The sequence below is a fragment of the Onychostoma macrolepis genome, chromosome 01 (assembly GCF_012432095.1).
Source record: "Onychostoma macrolepis isolate SWU-2019 chromosome 01, ASM1243209v1, whole genome shotgun sequence".
In the NCBI taxonomy this organism is placed as follows: domain Eukaryota; kingdom Metazoa; phylum Chordata; class Actinopteri; order Cypriniformes; family Cyprinidae; genus Onychostoma; species Onychostoma macrolepis.
The window spans coordinates 6,500,026-6,526,149 of record NC_081155.1 but is presented as its reverse complement, the minus strand read 5'-3'; the positions used below and the strand labels follow the sequence as shown (position 1 = coordinate 6,526,149).

At 35.8% G+C, this 26,124-nt stretch overlaps 3 protein-coding genes across 4 annotated transcripts in view; 1 reads left to right on the top strand and 2 right to left on the bottom strand.

Moving 5' to 3' along the window:
* LOC131541596 (B-cell receptor CD22-like) overlaps positions 1-26,124 on the top strand; it is a 92,382-nt gene that overhangs the window by 20,947 nt on the left and 45,311 nt on the right. The gene's annotated exons all lie outside the window — the stretch shown is intronic.
* Positions 3,308-13,545, bottom strand: LOC131541622 (CMRF35-like molecule 5). 2 transcript variants are annotated; one of them, XM_058777493.1, is made up of 6 exons: positions 13,422-13,545; positions 12,974-13,291; positions 5,386-5,490; positions 5,174-5,272; positions 4,248-4,303; positions 3,308-4,156 (listed from the first exon to the last, which is right to left on the bottom strand). In XM_058777493.1, exons 1-6 carry the CDS (start codon positions 13,459-13,461, stop codon positions 3,875-3,877), a joined length of 900 nt encoding a protein of 299 aa, XP_058633476.1. In that variant the 5' UTR covers positions 13,462-13,545; the 3' UTR covers positions 3,308-3,874. The 2 variants fall into 2 exon arrangements, with proteins under 2 accessions (XP_058633476.1, XP_058633484.1); XM_058777501.1 differs by having other exon boundaries at positions 5,386-5,424.
* On the bottom strand, positions 18,915-26,072 carry LOC131541633 (uncharacterized). The gene is made up of 7 exons (XM_058777515.1): positions 25,672-26,072; positions 24,509-24,841; positions 21,770-21,802; positions 21,619-21,687; positions 20,566-20,682; positions 20,417-20,460; positions 18,915-20,325 (listed from the first exon to the last, which is right to left on the bottom strand). Exons 1-7 carry the CDS (start codon positions 25,709-25,711, stop codon positions 20,152-20,154), a joined length of 810 nt encoding a protein of 269 aa, XP_058633498.1. The 5' UTR covers positions 25,712-26,072; the 3' UTR covers positions 18,915-20,151.

Sequence of the window (26,124 nt, the reverse complement as noted above, 5' to 3'; positions counted from 1 at the left end):
AGCATGGTTTCTCATTGTGCAGCCCTGATCTTTTACTTTACAGCAACACATGTAATGCTGCAAAGAGAGATCTAACACAGGAGTCAAAGGCCAAGAGCCCAACTAAAGCACACACTGATCTCCATGATGGTGGCATCATTTTAACCATTAAAACATTAATATCTGATCCTCTGTAATTCTCAATAACAGCAGGTGTTCATCACTAATGCACAATCATAATTTAATTAGACACTTAATTATCTCATTAACTTTAACTCTTTGAGGACTTGGGATTTGACTTGAGACTTGCTTGTGACTTGAAAGGAATGACTTGGTTCCTCCTCTGGTGAAATCAGCTGCAGAGTTCATGGGTGCAATAAACACATGGCAGGACTTTTACTTTCTGACCCCTGGATTGTCCGCCTCTGCTAATATGTACTTTTAAAGTACCAAAATGGACCCTTTAGGTACAAACATGTACCTTTTTGAAAGGGTACAGCCCCAGTGACAGCTTCTGTACCTTTATTTCTGAGAGTGTATGCACCCTCCAGAAGCTTGCGTTCTGCAAGTGAACGACGCCTTGTGGTGCCATCACAAAGAGGTACCAAATCCCTCTCACGGACCTTTTCCTGGACTGTGCCCAGCTGGTGGAATGACCTCCTAATCACAATTCGAACAGCTGAATCTTTATCCATTTTCCAAAAATATCTAAAGACGCATCTTTTTCACCAGCACCTGACCAACTAATACTAACCCTTATCTATTCTATCTATTTAAAAAAAAAAAAAAAAAACCCTAGCTATGTGCACTGTGCTGGGCTAACTGAAACTTGTCATGCCACTTGTATACTGCAGCACTCTCGATGGTCTCATTGCAACTATTGTTATCATATTGTACGTCACTTTGGATAAAAGAGTCTGCTAAATGATTAAATGTAAATGTTTCTGCTCGTCTCTTTTTTCTTAAGCAGGTGTTTATCACTAATGCCTAATCAGTACTAGTTTAATCACTTAATTGTCTAATGAACTGCAGTACTGCTTGTGTCTTATTTTTAGCACTCTGTAGTATGCATACTGAGCAGTGTTCATTTCATTGTTTCATCTGGGCTGACCCATATGGGGCCCTCAAGGAAACCGAGGACAAAACTGGCTGGGGCCCAGTTAGATAGCCCAGGTGCCACCCATCTGGGCCCCAGCATAAGTTTGTTGGCTGGGAAGTGCTCGCGTATTGCGCAGATTTACAGCTCTGAGTGATTTAATATTCAATAGTTAATAGTTAATAGTCAATCGAGTTTTAATAACTGAATATAAATTCATCCCGTACACAGATTAGAGCACGCGCACACAATGAGGGTGTGGATACATAAATAATTGGATTGTTAATATCTGATGTCACGGACACTTATTTACTATAAGATAGTACCTTTAAAAACTGTAAAAGAATCAATATAGATTCAAATATTTTATTAAGATATAAACAAGGAAACATTGAGCTTGCCATAAAAACATTTTATTAGCACTTTATAACCTACAAGTTTGTGACGCATTGAGCAACTAGACTATAACTCATCTCTTTAAACAACAAAAAACAGTTGTGTTTTAAAACGTAAAATCAGCCGCTTATTCGTGTTTGTCCATCTCTAAAATACAGTAAATTATCATCATTTGCGTATAAAATCCCAACTTAGTGCTGATCCGCGGCCTGCCGATCCTCAAGGAAATATGAATGAAGTGCTGCAGCCTGAAGAACCCGGAGGTGCCGTCAAGAGTTTATTTGTAAACGACTTCATCTGACTAAAATTACCATGGTTACTAAACAGATAGTAATTAAGATAGGCCTATGATTCTATATTTAGCACATCATATTTCTGTAATATGGCCAAATCAATTACAAAATCGTACACAAAGGAATGCGCATGCTGGGGTCTACACCAATAAGATTTGCCATGTTATAAACCAATGGAATTGGGGGTGGGCGGAGCGACATGTGTCGCCCCGCCGCATCGTCCAGATTGCACTCTGGAGTACTTGCACGAACTCAACATTACAAAAGTTGTTCTCTAAGTTACACAACTGCGCCAGCAGGTGACAGTATAGAGCTACTGATGGGGAGCTGATACTGTATCAACTAAATCTTACTGAATGCGTTTGGGACAGAGGACCTTTGTGATCGCTATAATTTATGCAGTTCATAACTGATATTTAATTAAACTTATAAATGTTAAATGCTTGAATAAATATGATAATTTTGCTTGAAATTTTATGTTATTACTGCTGCACGACTCATCACAGTTTCTAATTTGTGACCCTGGACCACAAAACCAGTCATAAGGGTCAATTTTTTTTTTTTAAATTGAGATTTATACATCATTGATGTATGGTTTGTTAGGATAGGACAATATTTGGCAGAGATACAAAGTTTTTATGTATTTACAGTAGGAAATTTACAAAATATCTTCATGGAACATGATCTCTACTTAATGTCCTAATGATTTTTGGCATAAAATAAAAATCAATAATTCTGACCCATACAATGTATTTTTGGCTATTGCTATAAATATACCCCAGCAACCTAAGACTGGTTTTGTGATCCAGGGTCACATTTACAATGACATATTTGTAATGTGCATCTTTCTTATTTTTAATCTTTATTGTTAATAAATATATATTAATAAGAAATGTGATTTTGCATATGGGTATAATTTAGTTCAGTGATGTTGTAGCCTAATCCTTTGTATTTTCTACATTTGTAGAAAACCATAAGTGTAGAATTGTGTCAATCAGAGTGAGAGAAGCAGTGAGAGATGTTGAGAGAGGTGAAAAGCGTTTAGTTAATAATGAATATTGACCTATTGTGCGTACCAATCGCTGCATTTGGGGTAAAAAAGACAGAATTATGTAGGCTATTGTGCCAAGAAGGTTGTCTGTTAATACAGTTTATTAACATGACTTACCACTATCAAAGCATTTATTAAGGGCATTTGTGAACCTTACTGTAAAGTGTACACTAGTCCAATATTAACTAATGTTTAACTAACATTTGTGGGTTAATTACAAAGCAGTCATTATTGATTTTACTGGACCTTAAATGAGTGAAAGCCATTCAAGCATCACTTACATTTTCAGGAACTTTATTATATTATATTATTACTAGGGCTGTCACTCGATTAAAATGTTTAATCGCGATTAAATCGCATAATTGTCATGAGTTAACTCGTGATTAATCGCAACTTAATCGCACATTTTTGTTCTAAATGTACCTTAAATTAATACACTCAAAAAAATGATTCAGTCTAAATTTACATTTTATGTAATTTAATTGCATAACAATTTTCCATCCATTTAGATTACATAGTTTTAACATAAACAAAACAATAAACTTAATGTAATTCATATGCATCAGTCATACGTGAATGAAACAGGTAAGATTTATGTAATAATTCACAGCAAAGTCCCCACACTGCTCAGTGTTCATGTGTTTCCACACTACAGAGTGTTCAAGTAGAATTGAAGCAGTGTTGGAGTTAAGAAGATAATTATGTGATGATTGACCATTAATGATGAACAGCTGCTGTTATCAAGAAGAATCACCGAAGGAAAGACAAACACAAGAACTACAAATGACTTCAGCCACAGATGAAGATGAAATCAACTGAAATAAAAGAAGACTTGTTTTTTGACGCCACCTATTGTTGCAGGTGTATTATGATGGCCCCATTTTATTTCAGATGTATTTACAAGAAAAAAAAAACACTGTTTTATATTTGGAACAGTACAGTTAAAAATCAATCTTTACAGCAAATTGATCATATTTACACTATTTTACATGTATTAGACCTACAAAATTATTTAAGACTATTGTTACCATGGTTTGATTGTTTGTGAGGCTACCGTATTCAGTCTATTGTTTGATCAATAATGTGATAGATCTCTTCTTGAACAGAATCAGTTCTGAGACTCTGATAAATGTCACTCTGTCTACTGGCATTCAGTTCTGTGTAGATTTCATCTGGATGTACACTGTTTCTCACTGCAGCAGCTACATTCACGTAGTCAATGACTGTGTCAACTCTTTCTGTGTTTGCAGGTCTGTGAAAATAGTTTGCAGCAGAACCGTCATCACTTTGAGCTGTGTGAGAGTTTGAGACCACAGCTGAGTTTCCTGTCTCGTAAGCATTCTATGAATTGGAAGAAGGAAGAATTGAGCAAGAAAGGGAACCTTGTCTTTTACTTAAGAAGAAATCTTAAATAAAAATGATCCTGACTCACTTCTTCTCCTCTTCTTGTTGTCACATGAAGCTCTTCAGTAGAGAAGGAAACCAGACCTGTGATAGATGAATGCTGTTTTTGTTTTAAAACTCACAGTAACTGAATTCAATTATTCGTGTTAGCTAACAGTTTTGTTCAGACCAGTAGTTAAATAAATGAATAAATAAACAAACAAACAAATACATTCTGAACAGAAAGGAAAACAGTGATCCAATTTTGTACAGTCCACTGCAATTCCATGGTGCACATCATTCCTCATTTTCATTTAGTTTAACTTGATGTACTAAAATAACACAATTTAAATAGAAATTAATCAAAACTATATAGACATATTAAAATATATGGTCACACTTTATATTAGGTGGCCTTGACTACTATGTACTTACATCAAAAAATAAGTACAATGTACTTATTGTTTTCATACTGTATTGCAAAACGCTTCTGCTGCTATTGAGGTGGGATACGGGTGAGGTTAGGGACAGGTTTGGTAGTATGGGTAGGTTTAAGGGTGGGTTAAGGTGTAAGGGATGGGTCAACAGTGTAATTATACATGTAATTACAGAAATTAATTACAGATGTAATTACATATAGGTATTTTTAAAAATATAATTACAATGTAAAAGCATGTATGTACACAATAAGTGCATTGTACCAAATTATTAAGTTAAATGTAACATAGTAGTTAAGGCCACGTAATATAAAGTGGGACCAAATATATATTACAAAAAACAAAAAAAACAACATTACTAAAAAATTAAACAGAAATAAAAATGGAAAATAGAAATTCAAAATAATAATAAAACCTATAATTGTATCTCAATGACATTAAAATAAGACTGATCTGAATTCACTGGAGAAACATCATACATTTAGATTTTATTCATTCATGCATTCATTCATTCATTTATATAGTTCAAAAATATTACCACAAGTCTGCTTTTTCTTTCGTACAGCCACAAAAAGCAATACAGCAGAGATCAGGAGCAAAACCAAACCTCCTGCAGTGATGATGATGATGAATGAACCTGAAAATACAAAACATAAAATAAACCACTCAGTTGGTTCACATAATTAAATGATGGTGTTTATGTGAGAGAAACATGAGCAGTGAGTGTGTGGGATATGAAGAGATGTTTACCTGAGTCAGGTGCAGACAGGGTTTGAGGAGTCAGAGGAGCTGATGAAACATGTGTGCTTGTTATTAAAAACAGATTGGTGGTTGGAAATTCAGTCATCCTCTCATCTAAAGTGACAATAAAGATGGTCTATATTTCAGTTATACATGAGCACAATACAATGCCAGTTTTGTTTTGGGTCTCAAAATGACCCTCACTGGTTTCAATGCAACCTGATTTTACAGACGTTTTGACTGTGGAACTCAAATACATGAAGAAAGATCAAATTCTCCTTGGATGATTCTGAATGATTCAATTTCAAGTAAACTTTGAGTCTTATATTTCATATGTTCTGACTATTAACTACTTGGCTGCTATTTTAAGGATTATGACATTAATGACAAATTACAATAATTCACGTTTTTAATACAGAAAAACTACTGTATTTTTATACAGTGCATTTTCTGTTTTCTTAAATGTTCGCTATTACAAGTCGGGAGAAGCCGAATATTCACCAGAAGAGACGGACAGCAGCTCGTAAGTGTTGCGATACTTAGTCATAGATCTGTTGTTTAAATTATTTACCTGCTGTTGGGAAGGAATACTTTCGTTTCCCTTCTATTTCTATTCTGCATTTTCGTTGAGGTTTCGTTGTTTGATTGCACTTTCTGTTAATTATAATAATTTGCACCTCGGCTAAGAAGGAACCTGGATCATTTTCAGTGCTCCTTGCTAGCGAAGTGTTAGTTTCGTCTTGAGTTATTTGCACAAGGCTATTGGCTGGGCCAATCAGAAGCCGCCACAGCGACTGTAAAAGTATTTAAACTGCCTGTTCGCTATTACAAGTCGGGAGAAGCCGAATATTCACCAGAAGAGACGGACAGCAGCTCGTAAGTGTTGCGATACTTAGTCATAGATCTGTTGTTTAAATTATTTACCTGCTGTTGGGAAGGAATACTTTCGTTTCCTTCTATTTCTATTCTGCATTTTCGTTGAGGTTTCGTTGTTTGATTGCACTTTCTGTTAATTATAATAATTTGCACCTCGGCTAAGAAGGAACCTGGATCATTTTCAGTGCTCCTTGCTAGCGAAGTGTTAGTTTCGTCTTGAGTTATTTGCACAAGGCTATTGGCTGGGCCAATCAGAAGCCGGCCACAGCTGTTTTCACGGTAGTGTGTTAGGCTGTATTTATCAGAGGTCCGAGCGCTGACGCGGAAGCATCAGCGGAAGCGTTCAGCCTCCTCGTGTGAAGACAGACGAGGGTAAAGACCATCGACTTTTCCTGCGCGACTTTAACCGAGCAACGACTCCGAGCGACACACTTAAGTATCTTTTCTTTTTTCCCCCTTCCCTTACACACTCTCCGTTTCCATCCTCTTTCCTGCCACCTCTATCATGTGTTTCCAAACTATTCGGTTCTCTCTCAACCACGCTCTAACGTCCCACGCAGACGGCAACGTAATCCTGCTAACCTGCGCCTTATCTCTACCTCCTTCACTACACCTCTTTCCTTCTCTGTGGGTCTCTGGAATTGTCAGTCAGCTGTCAACAAAGCTGACTTCATTTCTGCTTTTCTTTAAAATCCACGCTCAGCATCTTGGGCTTGACTGAGACCTGGATTCGTCCAGAAGACTCAGCAACCCCAGCTGCTCTCTCTACTAATCTCTCTTTCTCTCACACCCCCGGCAAGTTGGCCGGGTGGAGGCACTGGTCTGCTCATTTCTAACAATTGGAAATACTCAACCCGCTCTTCCCTATGCAATTACAACTCATTTGAATCTCATGCCATTACTGTATCAGCTCCGATAAAACTCCAGATCGTGGTCATTTACCGTCCCCTAGCCAAATTCTAGCCACCTTCCTAGAGGAGCTGGACGGGCTGCTGTCCTCTTCGTGGAGGATGGCACTCCACTCCTAGTCTTTGGTGATTTCAACATTCACCTAGACAAGCCTTATGCTACAGACTTCCATGCACTCCTAGCTTCGTTTGATCTCAAACGCCTTACCACTACTAGCACGCACAAATCAGGCAACCAACTTGACTTAATTTACACGCAATTGTACTGCAGATAACATTCTGGTACAACCGCTACATACTGGACCATTTCTTCATTACATTTACATTACACTTTGCTTCTCCTGTGCCACCAACCCCTACCAGTTACTTTTAGACGAAACCTGCGCTCCCTTTCTCCTTCCCATCTTTCCTCTGTGGTATCCTCCTCTTCCTTCACCCACCCATTTCTCATCTCTGGATGTAAACGCAGCTACTGAGACTTTATGCTCTACCTTAACCTCTTGTCTAGACGACATTTGTCCTCTCTCCTCTAGGCCCGCACGGGCTGCTCCTTCCAACCCCTGGTTATCCGAGGTTCTTCGTGAACATCGGACTACACTCAGAGCGGCAGAGAGAAAATGGCGCAAATCAAACGATCTGTCGGACCTCAGTAGGTACCAGTCTATGCTCACATCCTTCTCTGCTAAAGTCCACACTGCCAAATCCTCACATTTCCGCAACAAGATCGACAGCGCTCCAGACATGCGTAATCTCTTCAGAACATTTAATTCCCTCCTCTGTCCCCCTCCACCTCCTCCCTCCACCTCTATTACAGCTGATGACTTTGCCACTTTCTTTACAGACAAAACTAGATCAATCAGTGGTCAGTTTTCACCTCCACGCACACAGGACCCTCACCCTACCACATCCACTGCTAAAACTCCCATCTTTTCTTTCTGTCCACTCACTGAAGCTGAAGTATCCAAGCTTCTCCTCTCCAACCATCCTACAACATGTCCTCTTGACCCAATCCCTCACACCTTCTCCAAGCAATCTCACCCACACTCTTACCTGCACTCACACACATCATCAACACATCCCTACTCACAGGTAACTTCCCCATTGCGTTCAAGCAGGCTCGGGTAACCCCACTGCTCAAAAAACCTACATTAAACACTTCTCTTATAGAAAACTACAGACCTGTCTCTCTCCTTCCGCTCATAGCGAAAACACTTGAACGAGTTGTCTTCAACCAAGTCTCACTGTTTCTTTCACAGAACGACAAACTGGATGCTAAACAGTCAGGTTTCAGGAGGGGCCATTCAACTGAGACTGCGCTTCTCTCGGTCACTGAAGCCCTGCGAATTGCAAAAGCCCATTCCAAATCATCAGTCCTCATTCTGCTGGACCTATCTGCCGCTTTTGACACTGTCAATCATCAGATACTCCTGTCCACCCTCTCATCACTGGGCATCTCTGGCATTCCACTTCGCTGGTTTGAATCCTATCTCACTGGTAGGTCTTTCAGGGTGGCCTGGGAGGTGAGGTATCCAAAGCACATACACTGGTCACTGGGGTTCCTCAGGGATCAGTTCTTGGACCCTCCTCTTCTCCACATACACTACATCACTGGGTCCCATCATACAGGCACATGGATTCTCATACCATTGCTACGCTGATGACACACAGCTCTACCTCTCTTTTCAACCAGATGATCCAACGGTAACTGCAAGGATCTCAGGTTGCCTGGCGGACATCTCGGCATGGATGAAAGAACATCACCTGCAGCTCAACCTGGCAAAGACTGAGCTTCTTGTCCTCCCTGCCACTCCGACTCTACAGCATGACTTCACGATCCAGTTAGGTTCATCAACAATAACCCCATCAACTTCGGTCAGAAATCTTGGTGTAATCTTTGATGATCAGCTGACCTTCAAAGACCACATTACAAAAACTGCTCGATCTTGCAGGTTTGCACTATATAACATCAGAAAGATCAGGCCCTTTCTGACAGAGCATGCTGCACAACTTCTTGTCCAGGCCCTTGTCATTTCTAGGCTGGACTATTGCAATGCTCTTCTGGCTGGACTTCCGTCTAATACAGTCAAACCTCTACAAATGATTCAGAATGCAGCGGCACGACTGGTCTTCAACGAGCCCAAAAGAGCCCATGTTACACCTCTCTTTATCTCCCTGCACTGGCTACCAATCACGGCTCGCATCAAGTTCAAGACACTGATGCTTGCATATAGAACAACCACTGGCTCAGCACCCGTTTACTTGCACTCTATTAACAAACTACATCCCTCCAGAAATCTGAGATCTGCTAGTGAGCGGCGCCTCGTGATACCATCACAGAGGCGCAAAATCACTCTCTAGATCATTCTCATTCACCATTCCTGGCTGGTGGAACGATCTTCCCACCTCTATCCGGAATGCTGGATCCCTGTCAATCTTCAAGCAACAACTGAAAACTCATCTCTTTCGACAGCACTTGACTTCATCCTAAACTTAAAAAAAAAAAAAAAAAAAAAAAATTATCTTTACTTATTCCTTCCTTTGGTAGTTTGTATTTATTTGAACAATGTCTGAGACTTGGTGTTGCAAGCACTTCGTATGTCTGATTGCCTCTTCAAGATTAATCGCTCGATGTATTCCCCAATTGTAAGTCGCTTTGGATAAAAGCGTCTGCTAAATGACTAAATGTAAATGTAAATGTAAATGTAAATCACAAACAAATGTATGTAAAATGACAAAAAATTATCTGTAATTAATAAAATAACAAAACCGTTAGATGATAAAATGGTCAAATGACTGGCAGCAACAGCTGCCAAACAAAAAACATAAAAATTAAAGTAAAATCTCCTTATTTAAATAAGCTGACAACACTGTTAATTTACCGGCATTTCCTAAATTATTAAAATCAAACACCTCCACTGTAAAATTAACTAATTAATGAATTAATTTAACATGACTGGCAGTAACAGAACATTAAACACTAACAGATCTCTCTATCTCAGCATCTTCACTTATTACAAACCAGTCTGACTTTATTTATTTCATACAAAACTTCTTATTGAGAATTGACAGAGGTTTAAATGTCAATGTTTTATTGAAAATAAAAAAAAAGTTTGAAGTCGTTGTGGAGATAAGCGTTTGCTTTAGTTGGGCATCTGACTCTTCACTTTATAACATCGGCTTTTCTCTGGCTGCTGTGACTTTGTTTTTCTAAAGCAGATTTTTTTACAGCAAAAATTGACAGTGAAAAACCTGATCAGGTGAACCTGGTTACTTATTGATGAGTTAGTTATCGTTTAACAGCCTGCTTGCATCATGAGTATTGTCTCTGAACATGCTAGCTTCTAATGTTTTGTCAAAAATTCAGGGTTTTTTTATAATTTTTTTTTTTATCATTATATAGAAAGTGTCTTGAATGGAAGCTTTTTGATTCACAGAAACATCAAGAATCAGCACATGAATCTCAATAATGGTGAGTGTTGTGATGATCAGAGCTGATCTAAATATTTTGTATATTGTTACCATTGTTGAGGTTCATATGCAGATTCTTGTTGTCTGTGACTCTACATATTCTTGTCTAAATAATTTTTTCAAAATGTCTTGCAAACCTTCAAAATATCAACACAGAATCTCTTTTCAAGCAGTAAAAGTCTATAACAAAACTAAACTAATAAATTTAACATGTTCAGACATTTCTGATGAGGTTAGAGAGTTAGACCACTCCATGATGACTATTTTACATGTATTAGACCTACAAAATTATTTAACACTATTGTTACCACGGTTTGATTGTTTGTGAGGCTACTGTATTCAGTCTATTGTTTGATCAATAATGTGATAGATGGACTCTTCTCGAACAGAATCAGTTCTGAGACTGATAAATGTCACTCTGTCTACTGGCGTTCAGTTCTGTGTAGATTTCATCTGGATGCACACTGTTTCTCACTGCAGCTGCTACATTCACGTTGTCAATGACTGTGTCAACTCTTTCTGTGTTTGCAGGTCTGTAAAAAATAGTTTGCAGCAGAACCGTCATCACTTTGAGCTGTGTGAGAGTTTGAGACTACAGCTGAGTTTCCTGTCTCGTAAGCATTCTATGAATTGGAAGAAGGAAGAATTGAGCAAGAAAGTGAACCTTGTCTTTTACTTAAGAAATCTTAAATAAAAATGATCCTGACTCACTTCTTCTCCTTTTCTTGTTTTCACATGAAGCTCTTCAGTAGAGAAGGAAACCAGACCTGTGATAGATGAATGCTGTTTTTGTTTTAAAACTCACAGTAACTGAATTCAATTATTCGTGTTAGCTAACAGTTTTGTTCAGACCAGTAGTTAAATAAATAAATAAATAAACAAACAAATACATTCTGAACAGAAAGGAAAACAGTGATCCAATTTTGTACAGATAAGCGTTTGCTTTAGTTGGGCTTCTGACTCTTCTATTTATAACATTAGCTTTTCTCTGGCTGCTATGACTTTGCTTTTTTAAAGCAGATTTTTGTACAGCAAAAATTGACAGCGAAAAATCTGATCAGGTGAACCTGGTTACTTATTGATGAGTTAATCATCGTCTAATAGCCTGATCATATCAGGAGTCTTGACTTTGAATATACAAGCTTCTAATGTTTTGTCAAAAATTCAGAATTTTTTTTTGTTTTTTATCATTATATAGAAAATGTCTTGAATGGAAGCTTTTTGATTCACAGAAACATCAAGAATCAGCACATGAATCTCAATAATGGTGAGTTTTGTGATGATCAGAGCTGATCTAAATATTTTGTATATTGTTACCATTGTTGAGGTTCATATGCAGATTCTTGTTGTCTGTGACTCTTGTTCTTGCCTTAATCATTTCTTCAAAATGTCTTACAAACCTTCGAAATATCAAAGCAGAACCACATTTCAAGCAGTAAAAGTCTATAACACAATGAAACTAATAAAGTTAACATGTTCAGACATTTCTGATGAAGTTAGAGAGCTAGACCACTCTACGATGACGAGATCATCATCAGTACGTAAACCACTTCATCTGATCATAATTTTTCTTGCAGATTTTGCTATAACAAAGGTGTTTTAGGAACGCACAGTTACGGCAGCAAGAGAAAAAAATATATATTGTTGAAAAGTGAAGGGTCAGAAGCCCAACTAAAGCAAACACTTATCTCCACAACGGTGACACTTCAAACTTTATTAATTTCAATAAAACATCAACATCTAAACCTCTGTTAATTCTTAATAAGAAGTTTTGTAAGAAAGAAATAAAGTCAGACTGGTTTATAATAAGTGAAGATGCTGAGCTCTAGAGAGATCTGTTAGTATTCGATGTTCTTTTGGGATTTAAAGGGTTTCTGTTGTCTGTGTTTTCACCATTGTGCTGAAGAGTAGAATGTGTGCTTCAGTCCAGGAGAAGACCAAGAAACATTGGTGTTATGCTGCATAACCTTATTTAAAAGCAGTAACAGTTATTAGTTTTTATATGTGTGATGTTGTTAGATGATGGTTAACTGCAACAAAAATTAAGTTTCACAGAGAATGTTTCATAATGGTAATCCAAACAATCCCTGCAAAGTAAGTTAAAAAAAGAAATGTTTAAGAAAAGAATAGGATGTTGTACCTTAAAATTACAGTTTTTGTTTGGCAGCTGCTTCTGTCATTCATTGACCATTAAAAAAAAAAAAAAAAAATCTTCTTTAACCATTGCTTCTATTAATGGTAAATGTTTGGCACCCTGTGCTGCCAAGCATTTCACTGTTTTTTTTTTTAACGTTAATTCGTTTTACAATGTAGGTCCATTTGTAGAAGTCACATTTAGTTCTTACCCTGTTTAACCAGCAACAAAAACTCTGAATAGACATCAGTATTTAAAGTCCTCTTCACAGCACACCAGTATTGTCCCTCATCCTCTGTTCTCAGGTCAGTGATGCTGACGGTGAAAACTCTGGCCGTCGTGTCGTCAGTCAGAGAGAATCTTTCGTCTTCAGCTGGAGATCCTGATTTAACCATGATGTTTTTATTTCCAAACTTACACTCGCCTTTACAAAAATACTTTGAATTTGATTCATATCCAGATTTATAGGGGCATCTGATGTCAAGCCGCTCTCTTCTGTGTCCAAAAATTACAGTTTGAGAAACAACAGCTGAAAAGAAAACATCATTAGCCAGGATTATCACATTTACTGTATTAAGAAATACTGTCTGCTGATTGTAAAATATTAGACAAGTGGAAAATTAGAGAAGTGTAAAACTGTCACACACAGAAAAACTCACCAATACACATGCAGGACCAGAGAAAAAGAAAGCTCCACATAATGAGTATTAATGGCACTTTTAACTAAATTAAACCCTTAAAAACGGAAAAAAAATTTTCTGTCTTCCGTGCTGACATATATATGGTGCAATGCTTAACTTCTCCTTTCCCTTCCCTGTTTTGCTTACCAAATTCCTCACTACATTGTAGTGTGTGGGACTCACGTCACCTAAGACGATGTGATTTTGGGTCACACGTCACTCAAGGTGCGGTTATGAGTATATCAGATGACCAATTCCCACCTCACTTAGTTTAGTGCACCAGTCAAAGACTGGTAATTTGGCAATGTGTTTCCCACAAGCTGTTCAATAATTTGAATTGCACACATTGGAGGGAGCTGGTCAACTGGTTTATCTGAAAGATTGGTGGTTTAGCTAGTAGAGCCTTGGATCATCAGAACACAGAATGGCTGAATGCAATGCTGTTGAGCTGAATGTAGCAATGGAAGAGATTTCTATGGAAATGTTGTTTATGGGAACCACTTAATGGCCATGATGTTGCCCGCCCTAGTGTGGAACTCATTTGCATACAGTGGAGTACAAAGTTAAACAGTGTCTTTAACATTTCACCCATGCAATATTTCTTTACCAAACCTCTTTCAAACTATTATCAGCATCATAAGGAGCAAAAAGAGTCCAAACATGATAGGAAACTGTTGAACTATCACTTATTCATACCATAATATGTTAATAGGCCTGCTTCCGTGAACTGTTGTGTTAACAGTCAATGGCCATCAACATAAACTGTACTTCATCTGAGGATGAAGTGAATCCCTTGCAGTTTGCATCCATTTAAGGTCTCCAAACATAGGTATGAATGGATTTGGATAGATCGGTGTGGCCTTTCTTTGTTTCGGCCACTGCTGTTGCATCCAGAGATCTGGAGGAATTTTTATGGCAGTCATTTCCTAAACCTTATGGTGAGGGTCAACCCGTAGTCCAATGAGAAGTCCTCTCTTAGGTGGTCGTGGATGGAGAAGGTCTCCCTTCCTGTCCTGTTAGAGGTGTCTGGCAGTTGTCTTGGTATCTTATCTGATGGTTCTGAACATCTTTTTATGTTCCTCCACCAAGATCCAATCACAGTGGTGCACATCTCCCTCCACACCGGCAGTTAGAGAGGGGCCCTGCCATAAACTGGTCCTTGGAATGCCAGTTTGACTGTTGTTCACTACAACATGATGGTATCTTGACATTTAAAGCTTAAAAATATCAGAAAAGATCTAATTCATACAATTTGTTAGTGTTATTATGCTTTTATGTGGCCTCAGAAAGTATTTGCATAGCAATTGCAGAGAGCATCACATTACATTTATCTAAATGCACTTTTCATAACTGGCACTCAATATAATTTAATAAGCTTGAATTTCATTATACAATGCAACGAGAATACATCATTTTAAATTGTGACTTTTAGGGATAATCATACGATCAAGCAACAAGGACTAGCAATTTGCCATTATGTTCTTATTTTATGTACTAAATTATTACACAATTATAACACTAACCATAGTCTTATTGAATTATATAATTAATCTTAAAACTGAACTATCTTAAAGACTTGTTTTGTTTCTTGTGCTTGATGATTATACACACACACACACACACACATATACTGTATATAGATATATATATATATATACACACACACATTTACATTTTACATTTAGTTATTTAGCAGACACTTTTATCCAAAGCGACTTACAAATGAGGACAATGGAAGCAATCAAAATCAACAAAAGAGCAATGATATGCAAGTGCTATAACAAGACTCAGTTAGCTTAATGCAGTACACGTAGCAAGTTTTTTATTTATTTATTTATTTTTATTATTATATATAATGCATTTAGGCCTATTAGTCTTTAATATATATATATATATATATATATTAATCACAGAGAAGGTCTCTTTTACTCATTAAAAGTGTTCACGATTGCACAGATTTACAGCTCTGAGTGATTTACTATTCGATAGTTATGCAGGTATATATGGCTACAATGATCGAGTGTTAATAACTGAATCTAAATTCATCCCAATCAATATAGGCTGAAATATTTTATTAAGATATAAACAAGGAAACATTGAGCTTGCTATGAAAACATTTTATTAGCACATTATAACCTACAAGTTTGTGACGCATATTGAGCAACATCTATAATATCTCTTTAAACAACAACAAAAAAACAGTTGTACTTTAAAACGTAAAATCAGCCACTTATGTTCGTGTTTGTCCATTTCTAAAATACAGTAAATTATCATAATTTGCTTATAAAATCCCAACTTAGTGCTGATCCGCGGCCTGCCGATCCTCAAGGAAATATGAATGAAGCGCTATTCAGCCTGAAGAACCAGGAGGTGATGTCATCAAGAGTTTATTTGTAATGACTTCATCTGACTAAAATTACCATGGTTACTAAACAGATAATAATTAAGATAGGCCTATGATTCTAGAGTTAGCGCATAATATTTCTGTAATATGGCCAAATCAATTACAAAATGGTACACAAAGGAATGCGCATGCTCGGGTCTACACCAATAAGATTTGCCGTGTTATAAACCAATGGAATTGAGATTGCACTCTGGAGTACTTGCTTTATTTCAGGCTTTTCATTTCTGTTCAAGTTCAAGTTGTCCTAATTCATTGTGTAGTTAGACCAAAGACTGTTGTTAGACTCATTCATGACTCATTGACATAACTAAAAGTTAGTCATTTTTTACAGTGCAGTGTAGCCTAGTCTAATTAAAATCAAATGTATTTGAATGCAAATTAATTTTGTTTAGATCTGTTAAACATTTGCTTGCAATTAATGCAATTAAATTAAGTGACTTAATGAACAACATAATGATATTGAAAGTATTCTGTACGCAGATGTAAACTACCCAGTCAACAGTGACATCACACCGTTCTCATACGGTGATACTCACAATGTGATTAATATGTGAACTCATTGTGAACCCAAAAAGATGAGCGGGGTTCTTATTTCTGTTAGACATCTACAAAAGCGCTTATTGAGAATTAACAGATTTAGATGATGTTACCATCAATGTGAGTAGTGTTTGCTTTAGTTGGGCTCTTGATCCTTGAATTTATAACGTTATATTTTTTGGGACTGCTGTAACTGTGTTTGAAAAGCACATTTGTTATGGTGAGGAAAACCAAAAAAGAGATTGTAACCCGGTGTTATTGGTTTGTTACTGATGATAACAGCGCGACCATCACCTAGATTCAGTATGCAATGAGGATCTATCGATCTAAAGTTTTTAATAATGGCTCTGTGATTATACAGTATAGGACCCATCAGTGTCATAATCATTTAATCATATTAAAAGCATGTTAAGACAAACTTTTAGGTCACTGTTACCTCACATTGTGAGAAGGGTATAACTGCAGCCTGGAGATCTCCAAATTGGGGCGGGAACTCATTGTGACCTCATCACGAGTATCCTGTGAGCTCCTGGTGACATCACTGTGAGATCAAATTGTTGACTGGATACAGTACTATTACATACAAATGCAGTACTCTCATAAATGACACTGTATGTCAAATGTTATGTCGAAAAGTAAACTTCATAGAGTTCATAGCGCAAGAGCTGGTGATGAAAATTTCAACAATAAGTTTTATTGGAGTATACTGTATAAGAAAGCATATTTAAGTTTAGAAGAAATATACATTTCAAGTGCATTAATGCACATAGTATATATTACAGACTAAATACATTTAAAATACATTAACAAATGTAATTTTGGAGAACACACTTAAGTTGAAATTAAAATCAAGTATTTTACATGTGCTTTAGTATACTGATAAATATATCAAAATAAGTGTACTTGTTTAAAACACAATAAAATCCTAATTATGTAAAATGTATGTTTAAGTAAAACACAATAAAATCCTAATTATGTAAAATGTATGTTTAAGTAATACTTAATTAGACATTATAAAGTGCATTTTTAATAAGTGCACTTAAGTATGTTAAGTGACCTATTGTCATTAAAGTGTGCTCTCTTTAAGTACACTTAAGTGGCCTTTAATTTAAATTATATTATATTATCTGCAAGTGCACTTTTTAAGAAGTATACTTTTAATAATTGAAGTACACAAAAAGTACACTTTTACTGCAGTTAAGCACACTTCTTTTTCACAAGGGTTTGTTTAGCTTGTTTAGTTTTTTCTTAGTTCATTAAACAATGTTTAAACTGAATTTTTCAGTTGTATTACAGATGTAATGTTTGTCAACTGGAGCTTTAAAGGTATAATTCACCCACAAATGAAAATTTGTTGTTAATTTACTGACCCTTTGGCCATCCGAGATGTTTAGTTTGTATGAAAAATGTTATAAATGGAGATTGTTATTAAATAAAGGCTATTATGTGTTGTAAATTGTGTGTTTTTAGTTATTGATAAACACCAGTTTATCATTTTTAATAATTTTGTTAAACTATAATAATATATGTTTATGTAGTTCCCCAGCAATTTCTTATGATGCCCAAATAATAAATCTTAGTTGAAGTAACATATAAAACACATAGAATAAACGGTTAGATTTTAATTGACAACTTGCTGTAGTCTGCTAAATGTTTGACCAATTAAAACATTTTAGTTGAATGGACTATAAGACTAGTTCACTAAAGGTTGAGTCAACTAAAAAATATCAATTCAGATAATTCCATTATTGCTTAGAAGGCTGATATGAAACAATAACCCATAAAACTCGCTAAAATAACTTCTGAAACTTAACAGTACATAACTTACCCTCAATCACATGTAGAGATACATAGTTGTAAGTGTCTTTAAAAAAATCTGTCTACTGCCAGAGTCTGATAACCGCAGGTCAGCGATGGTCACGGTGAAGTCCGATCCTTCATCAGACAGAGCGTATCTACTTGTGCGAGTCGGATTCTCTCCTGTCTCAGATCTAATGAGAATATTATCACCCACACAATAGTTTCTGCAGAAATATTTGATGTTTCCATCAGCTAGGAAATGTGAACAATGAAATGTGATGCTTTCTCCCACTGGAGCAGTTCGAGGATTCAGTGACACCTCTGGAAATTAAGAATCCTACAGGATGTGACATCACGTGATCAACTGATTAAATAACACAACTCAGTCCAAATATCATTCATATTAAATGTCATCATGCCTCAGTCTTTAGTTATTCATTTCCTTTCTAAGAGTAAGTCAATGTTAACTCACCTGTGGAGATGTGGGAGAGGAAAACAAGAAAAATCCATATGCTGAAAAGACGCCTTCCTCCTGCATGGTACGACAAAGTAGTTACTTCACTTTTTGTCTCGCCATCCTCTTGAGACATCTGTAGTGATGCAATAGTAATGTAATGTGACCTGTACTCACACTAAACTCACACACACATTTATACCATCACTGAGTCTCAATACTGCTAAATAACATCTACATTTTCATCCAAAGACATTTATTTATTCAAGACAACAACTCAATGATTTTACTTTATTGATGAATTCAAGACATAACAAACTGATGACAGTTGGTAACATTACACAATAAGGTTCAATTAGTTAATGTTAGTTAATGCATTAATTAACAATGAGAAATACATGTGTTACATACAGTATATGTGGCCTTGGAGATCAAAACCAGTCATAAGTAGCACAGGCATATTTGTATCAATAGCCAAAAATACATTGTATGGGTCAAAATTATCCATTTTTTATGCCAAAAATCATTGGATATTAAGTAAAGATCATGTTCCATGAATATATTTTGTAAATTTCCCACCGTTTTGAAAATGTCAAAACATAATTTTTGATTAGTAATATGCATTGCTAAGAAATTAATTTGAACAACTTTAAAGATTTTCTCAATATTTATGTTTTTTTGCACCCTCAGATTCCAGATTTTCAAATAGTTGTATCTCGGCCAAATATTGTCCGATCCTAACAAACCATACATCAATGGAAAGCTCATTTATTCAGTTTATAAATGATCTATAAATACAATGACCCTTGTGACTTGTTTTTTTTGGTCCAGGATCACATGTATTAATCTTTGTTACCACTATTTAACAAAAACACTACATGTTAGCTCAGGTCCATTAAACAATATGTAAGGGATAATCAACGGCTAGCTGTGCATTAAATGATTTGAATGCACGACGTGGAGGCGAAGAAACACCCGACGCGCAGCGGTTGCCTCCGCGAAGTGCATTAAAATCGTTTAATGCACAGCTAGCCGTTGATTATCCCATTTATGCCATGGTCATTTGCCAGCATTCACATATTAAAGATGTTAATAATATTTGCGCTGCAATATTTGACCGGAACGATAAAAATGACGGTCTGTATTACTATTCAACTCTAACTATATGTTACTATGGTTACCAATGTTTATAGGAAGTGCATTAATATAGAACGTGATTAAACTGACCTGGAACTACCTGCAGTTCAACAAATTTAATCAACACCTGCCAGCCAATCATAATCGAGTATTCAGACAGACCATGGCATAATAACAGATATAACCTTTGAGTTAAGAATTAATTAGTAAATGTTAATGTTAATAAATGCTTTAGAAGTATTTTCCATTGTTAGGTCATGTTAACTAATGTGAACAAAATGAACCTTATTGTAAAGTGTAAACTGCAAAATAGTTTCAGTGAAGAAAATGTCATTTTTAATTGACTGTTAATGAGCCATCTGTGGTCAGTCAGTAGTTTAATCAATACTCTGATAAACGGACTGTTGTGCGAGATCTACGTAGCAGGCATCTGTGTTGGGTGCTGCTTCTATGTTTGCAGTCCTGTGAAAGTCCTCGACAACTGAATCTTTATCACTTTGAGTCATGGGTGAGTTTGTAAGGACGACTGAACTCATTTTCACATACTCGTCCTGTAAAAATGAAGCTTTCATATCAGTAAAGACATTAGTTAGCTTTATCAGCATCACTATTAATGTATGATATCATCGATTACAGACTTACAACAACTTGAGCTGATGTCTTCCTGGTGTGATAAGACACAGAAACTGGAGGGTGGAGGGGGGATGCATGTGTTAATTGTTGCATGATAAATGTTAAAGCTATGAGTGAAGATTGTGTAGAAAAGAGGAAGTCTTATGCAGTCATCTTACCTGATAGCTTGCAGGCAGGAGGCCATTTTTTAACTTTAAACAGAATGAATGGAAACACAACCAGAAGTGTGCAAACACACACCAGACTCAATACTGTCACAAATCTGGTGTAAGATTCTGTGGAAAAAGAAACAATCTGACAATCTGATAAAAACACAATTTGTTTATGTGAACGACAGAAACAAAGAGTGAAAGATAAATTGAGAGACAGACAGCAATATCTGAACAGAGACAGTTCTGTTTATAAGAACGACATGATAATAAAGAACAGCAAAATGATAAGATAGAACAAGCGATAGAAGAAACCAATGAATGACAGAAACAAAATAATGAACAAGAGACAGTCTCTCTGTCAATTACTCGTTCATTCCTTCCACTGTTCAGTCTGTGTACAATAAACAATATGAACCAAATAACAATGAATAGTCTAAAGAATGAGCAAATATAGAGGATAAAAATGGATTGAATGAATGAAGGAATGAGCAAAGGAAAGACAGAATGAAACTAGTGACAGAAAGAAAGAATGAACCATAGACAGTACAAACAACAGTATGAACAAAATATAGAATGAACAAACAAATAATACATGAACAACTGAATGAGCAAAAGACAGAATTAATGATCGAATGAATGTATGAACGACAAAAAGAAAATAACTAAAGATGGCATAAACAATAAACAAAATTAATATAGAATAACCTGTGAAATACAGAAGGAATAAATATATGACAGAATGAACAAATGCTAGTGAGAATGAACAAGAGAATGATCGAATACACAATAGACAGTTCAGATTAACAGACAAATAAATGAACTACTGAACAAAAGAAGAGGTGAATGATAGCAGAATGCATGAATGAATGAAACAAATTAATAAAAAATAAAAACAATCAGCGAAAGACAGAAAAAGCAAATGACAGAACAAATGACTGACTATAGGAAAACAAATGATGGATTGAACAAGCAATATAGGCAGAATAAATGACAGGAAGAATTAATGAATTAATAAATGAATCAACAAATGATAGACTGTACAAAGGTCAGACAGTTCACCCTGATCTCTAGTCTTGGCCCAGTTCTGTGCTGTGATATTTGCAGGACTGCTTGTGCTGTAGACAATCACTAAAACACAGCATTTGAACAGAGATAATTATTATATTGTGTAAGCAGCTTTTGTATGATTGATCCTGCATTTCTGTTATACCTTTTGCTGGAGTTGTGGGTCTCTGTGCTTCACCTGTGTAGAGAAGAAGGAACGTGAAACTACACTGTAAAAAATGATTGTGATTTTAACAGTAAAAAACTGTAAAATACCACAGTAATAACCTGTTAAATGATTAAGAGTAAGTTTCCTTACTATATACAGTGAATAACTGTAATAGATCTAACCTTTGTTTTCGAGAAAGTAGCCTCAGAGTCGACACTCATAGACTGTGTCTGAAACCACTCCCTACACCCTCATTCACTAGTCCTACATTACTTCACTATATAGTCCACTAGACAGAGTGATTGAGAACATATGAGTGAATTCAGACACTGATGAACACCTGCTGTTAACAAACACAATCACTGAAGGAAAGAACAAGAAACAAAACTACAGCCACAGCCTTAAATGAAATCAACTGAAATAAAACAGAAGAGGATGATTAAACAACTCCACAAACAGCATCACCAGCTCCACTCATTACTAAGTTTGACTTCATTTCTGTCATATATCTATGAATTAACAGAGGTTTATATTTTATTTCAAATGTTTTGTTTGACCTCACCATCTTGGTGATCGGTGTTTGCTTTAGTTATGCTCTTGACCCTTGACTCTTTAAGGTTAGTTTTTCTTTAGCTGTTATAACTGTGTTTGTAAAGCACATTCGTTATGACAAGAAAAGCCAAGCGAAAGTGTAGGTAAGTAGTTTTGGTTAAAACTTAAAAGCGGTGGTCATCATCAGTCAGTGTCAAACAATATGGGTGATTTGTAATTATTTTCACATTGTTAGTGGTAGTAATATTACTCTGCAAATTAAGCTGACAAACCATGAAAGAATTTAAAAACCTTTTATTCACAAAACCTGCAGAGTTACAGCACCATTTAGAAACACAGACATCAGGAATCAGCACATGAACCTCAACAATGGTGACTATTAATAATAAAAAAATACAATTCATGCCGCAAAGCATGCTGGGTGCCAGTACAAAACTTCCAGCATGCACTGCAGCATGAATAAATTATGCAGCTGAATATTCTTAATATTTTATTTATTTGCTTTTATTTTGGTGTTGTTTTTGTTGTTACTTTTCAGTAGACTGTTTTGTGATGTTCAGAGTTGAACCATTTTTTATATCATTTTTGATTGTCACCAATTTTGAGATTCATACGCTGATTGCTGATGTATGTGTGTGTTTAAGTTATGCCGTAGTTCAATACATTCATTTGTGCATATTCTGGTTAGAGCTGTTTCACAACATTTGATTACTGTAGTATCAATGGTGCAATTAACATATTACATGTTTAATAAGAGACTTAACATGGGTTAATCAATGAATTAAAATAGATCATGATGGTTTTGACATCACAAACATCAGTCTCCAGATGATGATAGATTCTTTTGGTGTTTTTGCTTTAAAAACTATGCTTAATAAACAGCTAATTAAAGCAACCAAACAAAAACCAATGTTAAAGAGTCACGATTCAAGATCCCAACTAAAGCACCCACTGATCGCCAATATGGTGACTTCAAATGAAAGTACAACAACTAAAATCTCAATAAGAGCTTTTGTACACATATGACATACATGTAAAAGTGGTTAGTAATAAGATGCTGGTGTGGAGTTGTTTAATCACCCTCTTCTGAAATATTGAGAGATTTCATGTGTTTTATTTCAGTTGATTTCATCTTGGCTTTAGCTGTAAGTTTTGTTTCTCTGCTCTTGTTTCTCGTTCCTTCAGTGATTCTACTTGTTAACAGCAGGTGTTCATCAATAAAGCTCAATCCTAATTTAATTAGTCACTTAATTCTCTCATTAATTCATCACTGCTTCAGTGTTACTTCAACACTCTGTAGTGTGGACACATAGAAGTGCTCTTTAAAACTGAGGATTTTGCTGTGGGATTAAAGGGGTTAAATTTGTGAGATTACAAAACATACTGTGAAATGTAATTTTAACAGAAATATACCTTAAATTTAATTTACGGAAGCAAACTGTAAAAAACAGTAGATTACTGGCAACCACAGCTGCCGGTATTTCACCGTAAAATCAAGACAAAAAAACAGCAAAATACTGTAAAACCTAACAGTCAACTTCCTGTTGTGTTTTGTGGTTCACCATTGTGCTGGAGAGTAGAGCCTGTGTTTAAGTCAAGCACGGACAGAGAGACACTGGTGTTATGCTGCATGTTGCTTTGTTTAAAGGCAGTAACTGTGTAGTTACTGATGTAATGAGAATGTTTTTGCTAGTTTTGATCGTGTATGTATGTGTGCTGCTGTTATTTGCAAGAGATTTGAGTTGAATTGATGACTTTGCATAAATCAGTAAGATTTTCTTCAAGGACTTAAACAAAATAGTTCTCAATACTCTTATGCTCACATTACATAAACATTATAAATATTAGTTTATAAACAAATGGCAGTTGGATAATTTAAGCGTAGTCGGTTTCTGCAAATAAAATGAGTTAACTGAAAGGTTTGTGTATTAACATTGTATCAGTTAATGAGATACGGTTTTTCACTGTAAATTTAAACAGTTCTGTAAATCCTAAAATTTAGCTACCGTATTTTTCACGGTAAAATTCTGGCAACCACAGCTGCCGGTATTTTTCCGTAAATTTAACAGATTTTTTTTTACAGTGTATCGAGATTCATTCCTTCAGCCACATTCACTTCTGCATTCAGTCATGTGTGAAAAAATAGACCTTATAGCTTGTAAAAACATGTTAAAGGATTCTCACCTCTAACGACAGTCAGTTGTATTTCATCACCAGTCAGATCAGGCAGCAGTTTAATATCCACGCCGAACGAATAATTGCCAGAATCCTCTGCGGCCAATCTCAAGATGGCGGCCGTAAGGACGTGCGTGGACGTGTTGTCGAATAGTGCGAATCGCCCCTGTTTTGCCCACCAGTTGGGATGAGACGTCTGAACCAGTTTCTCAAAGAAGAAGAAACCATCAGTTTTGCCGAAGTACTTGGTGTTTGTCTCGTAGTCCGGTGGATAAATGGCTTTAAAGGTTACGTATTTTCCTTCATATCCGATCTTAGCACAGCTAGTATCCAGTAGACAGGCTGGAAATGATGTTAAATGACATTTAAAAAGTATTTATAGATATTCAGTCATGATTCATGTAATACACAGGCATAAAGCACATAAGCAGCAGTTGATGTTACGTATTTCCAACAAGCGGCACATTTAAAATTAAGATGACCATTTGCAGAATAACTAGCAATTAATAACACAATTAGCCTAACTTGTGACAGTAATGCGCTTTTAAAGCCAAGAATACACTTTATCCAACAAATGACGTGACTTAATATAATGTTTTTGTTATTCCACTATATACAGTTTTACAGCAAAGCAAACTGATGTGAAAATATCTGGATTTTAATCTTGATTTTTTTTTTTTTTTTCTGTCATATGAATCAGTATTTTTACTGAATCTGTTTGTTCGGCTTATACAGTTCAAAGAGAGATACAAACAAAAAGGTTTTAAGTATTTTTGCAGCAATATACAAATTCATGTTTTAATATTTAAATGTTCATAAAATTTCGTGTATATTTAATGATGTAGTAATAATAATAATAATAATAATTTACTGTTAAAATAAAGAGACTTAGCTATTTTTAATGGCTGTTAAGTGCTGTCGCCCTAAATTAGATCCTCACTTTTTTTTTTCAATATATTATAGCAATGAAAGTAATTAAGTTTGTTAGTAGATTATGTCATTTGTAGCTTTACTTTTAAATAACTTGAACGAGGACTAGCCTATGCCAAGCTTGACAAGCTAGAGTTTCAAAGACAGTTTCTCCAGCACTGCACTGATGCTGAAACTTAAGCAATTAAGAGTCAGCAATCAAGATGCTGCTGTTTTGTTGTAAATTGATCGCTACAACTCACCTGTATAGATGCAGAAACAAAAGACTCCTGCTTGCCACATGCCGAATGGTTTTTAATTGATCCTGATGTATGCAGAGAATGAAACCAAATATGCCTGGCAGGCTTTCTCTCACTTCCTTGTTACTATTTAGGGCCAATCTTCAACCAGACTTTAGACTGTAGCTAGTTGTACAAAGTAGGCAGTTCAAATGCATTTTACTGAACTTTCTCAATATGTCTAACTTCCCTGTCGTGAAATTTTCACCATTTAATAATGACTAAAATGCAGCCATTTGTAGTATTTTCCATATTACACTTGTTTACACAGGTGTATGCTATATTATACTAAATTATATTGTACGTTTTGACTACTGAAAGTGCTTGTCTGTTTAAAAGAAATGTACAGCAAATTGGTTCATTCAGTTGCTTGTTTATGTAAAGATTAATTTATGTTAAGTAAAAGCTAATAAAACT